Source organism: Salminus brasiliensis, chromosome 21, assembly GCF_030463535.1.
Source record: "Salminus brasiliensis chromosome 21, fSalBra1.hap2, whole genome shotgun sequence".
Classification (NCBI taxonomy): Eukaryota; Metazoa; Chordata; class Actinopteri; order Characiformes; family Bryconidae; genus Salminus; species Salminus brasiliensis.
In genome coordinates, this window is record NC_132898.1 from 27,847,022 (window position 1) to 27,859,910 (window position 12,889).

Genomic DNA, 12,889 nt, shown 5'->3' on the forward strand with positions numbered 1-12,889 from the left:
GTCTGCATTTTCATAACTGTGCATGGTTCAGAGGTTGTGTTTCTATCTTTAGCCAACCATTGTTACAGCAGAACATTAACAGAGCCGTGGCTCATTGAGTCAATGACTGTATCCACAGTTTGGTCAAAATCATACTGGTAAAATCCATTTGCTTTTATACCAGCAGACATCTTGTGTGCTTTAGGCCTCCTTTTAGAGTCCCACTGTTTCCCCTTTCATCAGTAACATCATGTCGTTCTCTCAAGTACTGGAAACGTTTGTTCTGGACAGTGTCGTAACCAGGAACTGGCAGCTCCAGAACATTCAGTAAAACAAACCAAATGTTCTGGAACAGGATGTTCTCTAAATGTTTTACTTCACCTAGGAAATCATTTCAGAACATCCTCTAAACGTCTGGCATGTAAGTGGAAAAAGAATGGTCTGCTCTGAGGCAGGGCTTTGTAGCTGGCCTTAGCTGCTCTTTTCTTTCACTCAACCATTGGAGACCACTGTGACAATTCCTAGCACTCCCCCTCCCGAACCACCCCCCCAACCTCCACCCCCTACGCCGGCTCCCAGCACAATGCGTCTGTGGCAGCGCCGTGCTCCGGGGGCCCTATCGCCTAGCGGTCGGGGTAGGGGGATGGGGTGGTGGGCCGGAGGTGGTGCCGCTGGGGTCGTGGAGTTGATCCTGTCGGAGCGGGCGGGTCGCGGTCAGCTAACGGCCTTCAGAGAGAGCCTGTCGGACTCTCGTCTCTCCCTTTAATAGAGATGTCAAGCTTCACAAAGACGGCTTGACAGCTCCGGTTGAATGGAGCTCTGGAGTTAATGTGACTTTGTTTTAGCCGTTTTTCTCCAAGCTTTTAAGCTCTCCCTTTTCTCTCAGTCTCTTGGAGTTAAGCTTCAAATGGTTATTACATTTTTAGACTTTTGGAGTCTTTTTGGACTGTTTTAGCCAGTTTCATTCAGCATTTAGTGTAAACTGAGGTAAGTTTTAAATGGTTTACGTAAAGTTTTGGATTCTTAACATTAGAAGTAGAATTAACTGGTTTCTTCTTGTTTTCAAGAAGAATTGTGTCTCAGAATTGTTTTTTTATTGTGTTTGAGAGTATTTGGCATGTTTTTTTACTGTAAAATAATAGTTTCTACAAGTTTTGCTCTGGCAGCCAGTTTTGAGCTGCAAGGTATTAATAAAACGTCAACAACTTCTAGTAAAGAACCACTAGATTGGTTGATTTTCAGTTTTTGTTTATGGCCCATTATACATTTTTGGGTACATTTACAACTAAGGAATAAATTAAACATTTGAACCAATAAAACAGTGAAAATTTCCACAATGTTGTGCCTCATCTGCATGTGCTAACCTCAAACTAGATTCCACACAGCACGTCTAAAAACACAAGTCTATGGATTTTCAACACATTATAATTTATTAGAAATATAATAAGAGATTTATTTTATTTTATTTAATTTTATACAAAATAATGAGAGCATAAGTTTGACAAATGGCAGGTTATCTGATCTTTCCTATGCAGGAAGCTTCCAAAAAAGCAGCTCAATCATTTAGCTGATGTTGTGTAGTGGGATCTACAGGGATCATCAGGTGTTTTGATCTATTTTTGACATCTGAATAGAGTTTGCCACATGAGTTGTGTAAATTGATAAGAGTGAGATAAAGATCACACAAGAAATGACCTGCAACATGCTGGTTTGTTGAGTAGCCTGAGGCAAGATGTACTGCTGGCTTGTTGGCCAAGCTGCCTGTTGAAAGGGGAATTCCACCTTTCCACTTAATAACGTTTATAACATCCTATATTTACCTCTTTTAACTCGTTCAGTTCTTGAATGTTTAGATATGCAGGTGCTCAGTGGAAGTAGGGATGCACAGTGTTGACAGATAATTACTTTAAGGTTTAGGTTTGTGTAGATTTGACAGATATTTTAAAAGGTGATTTTAATAGAAAACTAAATTATAAGGTTATTCTAGGTCGTGGTACTAAAATATCAGCTTTTTGTTTGTTTTTCTTTCATTTGAACCATACAGAAATAAAAAAATATGCTGTAAAATGGATATTTTAGCTTTAAAAAGTTAGAATCTGGCCCTAAAGAATAAAATAAATAAATAAAAATATCCGGTATTGTTAATCCTGATAGATTTACAATCTTAAAAAAAGTTTTCCACAATGAATTTTTTTTCTTTAAGTGGTTCTTTAAGAAACAAAAAGGACCCTTTTTCAGTAATATGTAGAACTCTTGCTTAGAGTGTATTGTTTTGTTTCCACTTAAATATAAATGTTTATGTATCAGCAGATGAAAAATAGCCTACGTGAAAAATATCAGATTTCAGCATCAGCCCACAGTTCCAGAATATCCATGGAACCCAAAACGAAAGCCCTGTTCATTTCTTAGGAATGTCTGTTTATGATCCAGAGCAAAGTCAGGCATTATGAGCAACATCTCAGTTTTATCGAGCACTGGAATGCCTTTTACAAAAGTGTAAAGAAGGGAAGGACCTTTTCTGACAAAAAAGGAAAGAAAAGAAAACAATAACTAGATATTTTTTTATAAAGAGGAATTCTCCTTTAGCATTAGCACATCAATAGGGTGTGTCAAGCATGTGCAAGTCATGCCTTATGTGTCAGTTGTGGGAAAAGGCCACTCATGGGGCCATGGGGATTTGAAGCAGAGCTAGTGTTGCCATGAATAATCTCTTCGTTTTCAACAGATGTTTGTAGAATTAAGTTTGTACGTATATGTTCAAATAAAAAAGTGTTATTTCAGTTAATCACTTTTATTGATCCTTTGAGAATAAAATAGAAACAGGAAAGAAATCAATGAATAGAGCTGCAAGGTTTTGATAGAACGTCAACAACTTCTAGTAAAGAACCACTAGATCGGTTGATTTTCAGTTTTCGTTTATGGCCTATTATAAAATTTTGGGTACATTTACAAGTAAGAAATTAATTAAACATTTGAACCAATAAAACAGTTGATTTTCCACAATGTTGTGCCTCAACTGCATGTGCTAACCTCAAACTAGATTCCACACAGCACGCCTAAAAACACAATTTCATGGATTTTCAACATGTCATCATTTATTAGATATTTAATAAGAGATTTATTTAATTTGTTTTATACAAAGTAATGAGAGCATAAGTTTGACAAATGTCGCTGCTTGACAGTGTTTTCCTGCCAGAGGAAGTGACATCACTGAGTGATTAAATGCGTTTCTTTTTTTTAACGGTAACATGTTCGACCAGAACAAATATATATTTTTTATGACTTTTCTACAGAATATTCTACAGAAAATTGATTATCTGTTAATTTGAGTGTATAACTGTTAATAAAGTAAGGGAATTTACTTAAATTGTAATGTATCTGAATCAGAATGTGAATGCAGTTAATAAAGTGTGGGCTGGAAGTCATTGAGTTTATTTTTTGTGTATAAATTGTGACTAAAATACATATCAAGCATTTTTAATGGTACAACGGGATTTGTTTTACTTTACAAAACTAAGCAAAATAAGCAAATTCTGTCCTCTTATCCTCTGTCTGTACTGTGTTGTGTGTCTGTCCGCACTTGTTTGTTTGTGTTGCACTTGTGTTTTGTATGCACTGTGTCTATGTTGCACCATGGTCCTGGAGGAACGTTGTTTCGTTTCACTGTGTACTCTGTATGTAGTTGAAATGACAATAAACCCACTTGACTTGACTTGACTTGACTTGACAAATTCATGAGTTTGTAGTTATTGAAAAACTTGTATAGTTAATAAATACTTCTATATATTATAATATTCATAATAAATAAATAACCTATGTATATTTTGTTTTGTCTATAGTGGAGTTAATTGGAGTCTTTGAATTGTGCATTTATGTGCATAGTTTTAAGACCTGCAATAGATATTAATTTTCTCTATTCATTGATTTACGGATGTATTAAAAGTATATAGAGCAGCAGTTTGTCAAAAAAAAACAAACAAGCAGACTAAACCAAATAGACTTAAGTTGTTAACTTGCTGTTGGGTATCACAGTCGAACCTGTTTGGAAGCGGCAGCATGTCTCAAAAAAAAAAAAACCACACACTCTAGATTTCCCCTCCCACACACTCGCAGACACTCTGCATGTTAAATGTGGCTTTTCTGCGCCTGCTTATCTCTTATTTTCCTTTCTCTGTTTCTCTCTCTCTCTCTCATTCTCTCTCTCTCTCTCTCTTCCTCTCTCGCCATTTCTTTCTCACACTCTGTCAGTTGAGCTGCTAAACACTTTCACAGCTTATGGTCTTTAAAGCAGTTTGCATCTCGTAATTTTTTGTTTCGCTTCCTTTCATTTCTCCGACAGAGGCCGTGAGCTCGACTTTCAGAATGAGCGGAGAAGCACTGGAGTCCGGTAAGCAGAACCGGTTGCGATTATGTATGCACATTTGATGCAACAATGTCAAGCAAATGCTCAAGCTTTGTGCCTCACGTTTAAGCCTAAAGCCGGAGAGTTCGAGTCAGACAGTATATTGAACAGTGGTGGGGATAGGAACCAGACGTCTACAAAGTTTCAAGCCTCAAAACTCAACAAACAGATGCCTGAGATGTTGTTTTGTGAAACTTTGAGTACATGTTTTGTTCCTAAAATCTATTTGTTTTATTTGTTCTTGGTGTTTTTTTGATTTTCCACTATTTTCACATCATCAGCGTTGCAGTGACCCCTGGCTCCTATCACCACCAATGTAAAAAAATCTGAGTGTGGCTGATTTTCTCAATAATGAACCATTTCACATAAAAAGTCTTGACAGGACTTTGTTTACATTGCTGTGATGGGATTTTTCAGACATTTCGAAAAATTTGGTGCAATTCCCCTTTAACCCCCTTAAAGCTTAATACACACTTAGGTGTATTACTCAGTAACTACAGGGACGTCTGTAGAAACTGGTGGGGTGGTAGAAGTTTGTAATAACACTTTAGGCTGTTCATGGGGTTAGTCTAATGTAATTGGACTGGATTAAGCTGAATTAAGTCCTGTTGAAAGGGTTGTTGACCCTTATATTACTTTTCGTTCTAACAAGACCTCATATCTCCCAAATTACAGCTTTAAAGAAGAAGTTAGAGGCAATATTAAAGCTAATTTACATAAATATAAAGAGATTTATTTTAGATGACTAAATAACTGGTTTACACTTTCAATAAAGGAGATTTAATGCAGTGTGTATATATTTATGTGTGTGTACTCATAATTAGCTATACTTCCACAGTGATTATGTAGTTATATATGTACATAATAACAGAGGAATTGTTTAGGGGGAGCTGATAATGTGCCACTAGTGTGGTTACAGGTGTTTGTGTGGGTTAAGTGTTGTGAACCATGTGGTTTCAGATGCGGACTCTGGTCAGGACATGTCTGAGTTCAACTGGGATGATTATCTGGAGGAGACGGGCGCACTGTCCGTGCCCCACCATGCCTTCAAACATGTGAGTGAGCAGCCCAGATGTTTCTAAGCCTCTTTTGATTAATGCTCCTCTCTCAGTTCCTGCTGGAGCTGCCCTGACATGCTGACGTTAGCTTGATTTGAGGCACGCACTCGGCCTCTGTAATTAGGGATACGCACACACCTCTGTAATGTCATTTCGGAACCGTTGGCCTAATTGCTGCGATGTCTGCTAATTTTAGCTCAGCTGTTCAGCATCACCTGAGTTCTGGTTTCATTTCCATCATGAATTAACATGTAGTTACATGATCATGCAAACGCTCCCTCAGCGGTCGATGAATGGGACTTACATGAGCTCATTGACCCCGTGCTTGTTTGGTGGTGGGCTGGATCAGGTGAACTGTTTTAAAACACTGAAAGGTTCTTAAGAAGATTCTCCCAGAACTTCTTCTGGAGAAAAGCTATACTCAGATATCAGATATTCTCCTGAGAGAGGCTGCAAGGTTCCTCACCTGTAGCCTCTGTGGAGTCTGGGACGTTTTAGAGGCTAGCAGAGACTGCGCTAGCATTAGCTGCTAAGCTTTGTGAGTTTAGTTTGTTTACTGACCAAAATAAAGACCTAAATGTCTGCAGAACTGAGAGCAGTTGGCAGGCGTTTATTACAGAGCGGGAGAAAAGTGCAGCTTTGTTAGCTAGCACGCTAACTTACTCACCTGTTTTAGCAGCTTCTGAATGAACTTCAGTTGCAATGTTAATTAAATTATGACTAAAAGTTACAGTTTTAGAGGCAAACTTCTTAAAGTGTAAGAAAAATTTGATGCTTGAGAAAATCTTTAACATGTATTCATTGACGGTCATAAAACTTAAAAAAGGAGGGGAGTCTTACTTACTCTATTAACAGTTATTAGTAAGTCAATGTAATGAAAAGTGTACTATATATATATATATATATATATATATATATATATATATATATATATGTTACCTTTTATTTAAAAAACTCACTCTGTCATTTCCTCTGGCGGGAAACCCTGACCAGCACTGGCATTACTTAGGCCATTTATTTGAGAATTTAAAAACTGTTTATTTATCCTTGACATTTTATATACAAAATAATGAGAGCGTACGTTACGTACGCTCTCACTATTTTGTATATAAAATGTTGAGGATAAATAAACAGTATCTAAATTTTGATGGAATATCCTAGAAAAAAAATTGGGATTTGATGAACCACATTTGATATGACAAGGACATGAATTGAATGTGTTTAACAAGGTTAGCTTCAACAAGCTTTGACTTCATTTTATTTTTAACTTACTTTCTTTAGTCTGAAGTTTGAAAAAGAAATTGTGAATCCAGTCCCAGTACATCTGGGCAAGTCCTGGTTCTAGCGTGGCCTGTTCTCTGTTTGCTGCCAGATGGATCAGGGGCTGCAGACCGGTCTGGCTCCAGGTATGAAGCTGGAGGTGCCAGTGCGCAGCGAGGGTGATGATGCCTACTGGGTCTCCACCATCATCACCACATGTGGGCAACTGCTGCTGCTACGCTACGAGGGTTACCAGGACGACCGGCGCGCAGATTTCTGGTGTGACATCATGACGGCCGACCTACACCCCATCGGGTGGAGTAGACAGCAGGGTCGAGCAATGAAACCGCCCGAAGGTGAGATGGGAGATAGGAACGGGAACAGAAAGGATATTGATCTATTAAAAGTCTCCTATTTTGAAAAACTTTTTTTTTCTTGATTTTTTTGATTACGTTTTTGATGAAGTGTGATGTGAGTGATTGACATACCACTCGCTCCCCAGTTCATACATGGAAACTTGCTGTGAATTCAATGTTTTTGTAATGCCATGTATGTGCATACTAGGCATTTTAGCCCCTCCCATTTACATTGAAGCCATAAGGAGTGTTTCAGCCTGAACGGCTTCTTGCATTAGGCACAATGCAGGGCAGCCAATCAGAACGGAGCTCATTTGCATATCGGTCATATAAAGGCGCAGTGACAAAACAGGATTTTTTAATTCCAGGATTTTTAGCTGTTTTTGATACCTAAACCCACCCTTGTGAATATGTAGAATGACCTTTATATATGTCTAGTGAAATATTGCCCTTGCACCTACTGACCTCCTGTTTTCGCTTATCTGGGGTGACTCCCATACGCTTCAGCATTTTGGAAAGTGCCCGATCTGTTCATTCAGAACTCATTCAGTTGTTCTACTTGGTGATTTTTCTTTTACTTCAACCACTGACCTTTTAAACAGGGGTCAGTGTTTTCCAATGCCTTGTTGTAACCTGACCCAGGGGCATGCATATTCAGTTCTAAATAGTCATAGCTCTGCACACTTTGGTCATTTCCCCCCACCACAGCACCTGGTTCAACTCAGCTAATTATCTGCTGACAGCTCAGCGCTGCAAGGATAAAAAGACAAAGAAAAATGCACTATTTCATTTATAACTCAAGCATGAAAACATTGCTTTTAATTAAACAATCTACTGTATTCTTTTCTTTGAGGCAAACATTTGCCATTTACATAGAATTCTCAAAACATTCATTAAAAATACAATAAAAATTAAATCAATGTCACTTTTGAACCTAGTTTGTTTGCTTTTAGTTTTATGGTGCATGTAAGACATCAGCTCTGTCTGAGCTGGTAAATGACTAAGCTGTTCAGTTCTGTGAGCGTCTGTTGTTGCATATGGATGCCAGTGTACTGTAAAGTATATTAAAACAGGCTTAATAGGACAGATTTATACAACCTTTCTTCATTCTAATAGTGCGTAATTGTTTTAGGATGCAGTTTACCACAACATCAGGGCTTCTCACAATGGAAATTGAACATGCAAAGCTCAGAAATGGAATAAGAACATCGATCTGTTTATTCTGAGCTGAATCAGTGTTTTAATGTGTTTCAACCCCAGTGTTAACCATAACGATCCCAAACCTAATTCAATTTTTAATGAAATTTAAAATGTGATAAATTCAGCTTCTTTTATGCAAGCTAGCCTAATATATCATACTATTCTAAAACATATTACCATTAAAAGGTTTGAACCTTGCAGTTGTGTTTTGTAATGATGGGGACGCACAAGCTATAGAATTGTACTTTTATATCTGTTAATTACTCTCTCTTTCCGTTTAAGTACTCAATTACGCAATTAGCAAACTAGCCAGATATTACGGCTGTGATTAGATCTAAGGAAAATTATAATAATAAGCTTTTAGCTACACAGAATGACAACTAAGAAATGTCTCTAGCTACTGTTTTACTTTCTTAAAATAGCACTTTGAAAGCACTTGCATATAATGATAAGACCCATGTTTATTATCAAAAGGTTCAGAACTCCCTCTTTAATAAGACCCCTGTTACCTAAAGCACTGAGTGAGGAGATATTCTGACCCCCCAAAAAAACAAGGGAAATCCGATTTTCCGATTGTCCTTGTGAAAACAACTCTTTACTCATGTGGACAAATTGTTTTGGTGCCTAAAATGGATTTCCCAAAGTCTTAGCTTCACACAAATCCACCAGTTACAGATGGTAATTACAGAGGCAGATGACAGACACATCAATCCACAACTAGGACACAGCAAGAGGCAGAAGACGGGTTTGTGAGTGCCAATTAGTCTGTTTCACACAAAACATAGACAGACTCACAAATCCACCAATTACAGACGAGAGGCAGATGACAGACACTCGAATCCACCAGTTAGACACAAGTTGCTCGACCCTAGTCTCGTAACTATGAATGTGAGTCGACTCTACACATTCATGAAATGTTTGAACTTTGTCTTTGATATTAATGGAAACATTGAATTTCATGCCCGTTCGCCAATCCCAGAGGATTCAAAGTTTTCAGACACATTTTTATTCCTGGCAAAAGTTCCAGTTTTGTCTTTCGTTTCTCAAACCAGTTTGGTTTGATGGAAAGTTTTGAATCCATGCTGTGATCATTCCCACAGTCCTTAAATTTCACTAGATTTGACTGTCCAAACCTCCAAAAACTGCATGTGTACGGTGTCCTCATTGTTTTCTTCATATTAGCCAACTCTGCTGTCTTAAACTTTCTTAAAAATGTACAGCCAAAGTGCTAAGCATCTATTTGGCCTTTAGCTTAAAAGACTGAAGTTGTACTGAGCCTATCCTCAACTAAACTGATGCCTGCCCTAGTTGGGCCTGTGCATCTCTGCATTGTGTCTTGTGTCATGAGTCATGTAGTTCGACTGCTCTTATTGCTAGCAGCATTGTGCTAAATCCTGTAAGTGGTTGTTCACACTTGATTTGTTGGCCGCATTAAGGAAGTGGGGGAGGGGACGGGCTGCGTCGTGGGTTGTATGTGCTCTATTTTGTGCTCAATATTACACACAGAATGTTTCTTTTGAGTAGCTATCACCTGCCTGTTTTCAGATCCTGCACATTAGCGTTGTTTTTAAGATTGTGAGCATGGTTAGCGTCTTGTATTAGTCATGCTAACTGTTTACTGCTGTATTTCTCGCATATCTGCGTGGAGTATTCTTTTAAGGCAATGAAAGGACACTTTTCTTTGCAGTGATAACCCCTGCAGTACATTGTGAAAGCAAAGCTAGCATAGATGAATTTGCGTCATTATTGCTTTGAGGCCTGGATGAGGGGTGTGGGGTGGTGGCCATCCAACATCCCGGCCTCCTTAATGCTCTTGTTGCTGAATATAATCAAATCCTCACAGCAATGCTTCTCCGAAAGCTAGTGAAAAGCCTTCTTCCCTGGGCATTAGAGACAGTTCCTCCAACAAGAGCAGATTCTTAGTTTCAACAAGAGAATTCTTAGTTTTAATTCCCTTAGAAGAAACAATGTATGATCAGGTGTCCCAAAACTTTTGTCCATATAGTTTATTACCTAACTATATAATTATTTGTTTATTATTGATATATAATTATAACTAGCTTGATCATCTCTGAATTGTCTCATCTCTGTGTTTAGGGGTGCGAGAGAAGCATCAGGACTGGGAGACCCTGCTGGAGAAAGCCTTGTCCCTGTCAGAGTCCTGCAGTGCACCAGCCAGTCTGCTGGAGGGGGTGAGATGTCCTTGTGTCTCAATGAGAGGGAGATATGATTGTGAATGTAACTGCTGTGGATTGGCAGTAGTAGATGAGAATGATAGGGCGGAGGTGCTGACCTCAATACTGTGAGATTTCTGCTAAAAGAAAATAATATACTAAATCAGCCAGAACTTGTTTGGTGGAGCACCATGCATGCGACATGCTGATTGTTGACCTATAAGCTACCAGTGCTTGTTGGCTACACTTTACACCTTGTAGCTCCAGTGCAAAACTCAAGTTTGGACACATGCTTTGGTTGATTTGCTACATTTAGGTGTGTTTTGTGTCTCCTGGTTGCATGAACGTAGGCCCAGCGTGGCTGTAACCCTGTAGACCTGCTTAGTCCAGGCCTGAGTGTGGAGCTGGTGGATAACCAGGATGCAACAGTGGCTTGGTCTGCACTGATCGAAGATAACGTTGGAGGGCGACTCCGTCTCCGCTACACCGGCACTGAGGGGCTTCCTGATGCCCAATCCATCATCTGGGTCTTCTACTTGAACCCCTTGCTACACTTGCCCGGCTGGGCCAAAGAACATGACCTTACCTTCAGACCGCCATCAGGTGAGCTTTGCTCTTTAACTTATGAACGAACACGAACAAACATCAGTGCTGGGTTGGTGGACCACAGTTGTTTGTTTAGAAATGTTTGGTCCAGTTTGACATGTTGAATTTGTGTTTAATAATGCTCGGGCAGTTGACTGTGACTTCCGACAGACTTTCCACACTCAACTGTGCATCCACTGAAAGTCCATAGCAACCAGCTTACTGATTCAAGTGATTCACTTATACACTGTTTAAGTCATTTTTGCTAAGCTAACAGCGATAAAGGCATTGCTTTGGGTGGAGAGGACTTCATTATTGCCAGAACACTCAAAGTACACTTCAAATGCTATCCAGGGAAGATGCAGTCCTATTATTGGTGTTTTGATTCGGAAAGTTTTTAATACCCAATGGAGGAGCTCTGATACAGGCGATCGGAGACTAAATACGGTGCCCAGCCAAACACCCTTTTTTCCGACATGAGGTCTGTCTGTAAAAATACGATCTAAATCTGGACGGGTTTAGAATTGATATACCATTGTCAAGTTTAGTAACACTTGGAGGGTGAGGACTTAATAGCTCTCCTCTAAAACATGCAAAGCCACTCACTGCCTCTCTTCAAACTGCTGCAATGTGGCATCGCCGGGCAGACGGCATGCTCGGAAGAATGCGCCGGGTCCCGATGTCAGCCATTGTTGCAGTAAGGGGGGCTGACAGGCATCCCACTCTGGGGAAAAAGAAATTTAAATAGCATAAAAGAAAAGTTCATTTTAACTTTTTGGAGAAACTAATAAATAACAACTAATAAATAAAAAAGTCAAAAAAATTAACGGTAGAAAAATAGTCATTAATGGTATTCCTAGTTAGAAAACCAAAATAGAAACCGAAGATTACACCAAATGGTTGAAGTTTATTAAAAGGTTCCTCCATGTAACACCTTGAAACAAGCTACACTGAAATGTACAGTGACATCCAAAACCAATGTAAAAACCATTAAACATTTGTTCAGACCTGTCAGCTCCTGGTCCACAAGCCTGCAGTTATGGCCGTGGGCCTCTATGTCTGGGGATAAATCATTACAATGGAATTTTATATAATGAATCAAATCAGCTGTGTTTATTTGATTCGTTATATGAAAGTATTTAAGGCCGCTCTGGCAAGGCCATGATGACTGTAGCGTGGAGCTCCAGCACACGGATTGAGAATCAAATTAGTTCTCATTTATTACCGTGTTGTAAAAGTCTAGTAGAGCTTTCTTTTTTTTCAGCTGACAGCTTTTCGCTTTGGTTTAAGCGGACAGGCACAGCTTAGCTGATCAATAGGATGGGGGATGGGGAATTAAGCCTAGCTGAGCATGGATCAGAGTCCACTAGCTTGTAGTAGTTAAACATTGTTGTGCGTTTGTTTAGGTCGACTGAGGTGGTGCTTATGTAAGCTGACTTTGGTTGATTTGTGTGTGTAGCTCTGCTCCCATTGCGTACTGAGGAAGAATGGGAGGAAGTGAGGCAGGCCATTTCCAACCAGACACAGGACTCCAGCATCAGTGAGGAATTCTACAAGGTGAAGAAATTTCTGAAAGTTCAACTTCTGCTACTCATTCCAGCCTGCATTCATTTTCTATCTAGTTCAATGTATACATTTTGTAGGCCTCCACAATGAAACCATTGCTCTAATGAAAAGTATTGAATTCAAATTCATTATTAATATATAATAAGTATAAAAATATATAACTAATATATTTCATATATTTGCATATTAATTGAAATGATCTAATAACAGAAAAATGTGATGCTAATTCAGAATCCGCGCATCTGTACATTTTTCTAGCTTGTTAGAATCATAGGGGGGAAAAAACAATAGAAAAATAAAACTAGAAAA

At 38.9% G+C, this 12,889-nt stretch overlaps 1 protein-coding gene across 2 annotated transcripts in view; it reads left to right on the forward strand.

Moving 5' to 3' along the window:
- Positions 1-12,889, forward strand: part of sfmbt1 (Scm like with four mbt domains 1) — a 30,845-nt gene that overhangs the window by 5,412 nt on the left and 12,544 nt on the right. For both annotated transcript variants that reach the window (XM_072666207.1, XM_072666206.1), the window contains exons 2-7: positions 4,319-4,366; positions 5,342-5,436; positions 6,812-7,055; positions 10,353-10,447; positions 10,780-11,032; positions 12,474-12,571. In XM_072666207.1, the coding sequence (XP_072522308.1) occupies positions 4,342-4,366; positions 5,342-5,436; positions 6,812-7,055; positions 10,353-10,447; positions 10,780-11,032; positions 12,474-12,571 (810 nt within the window). In that variant the 5' untranslated portion in view covers positions 4,319-4,341. The remainder of the gene's footprint in view (positions 1-4,318; positions 4,367-5,341; positions 5,437-6,811; positions 7,056-10,352; positions 10,448-10,779; positions 11,033-12,473; positions 12,572-12,889) is intronic.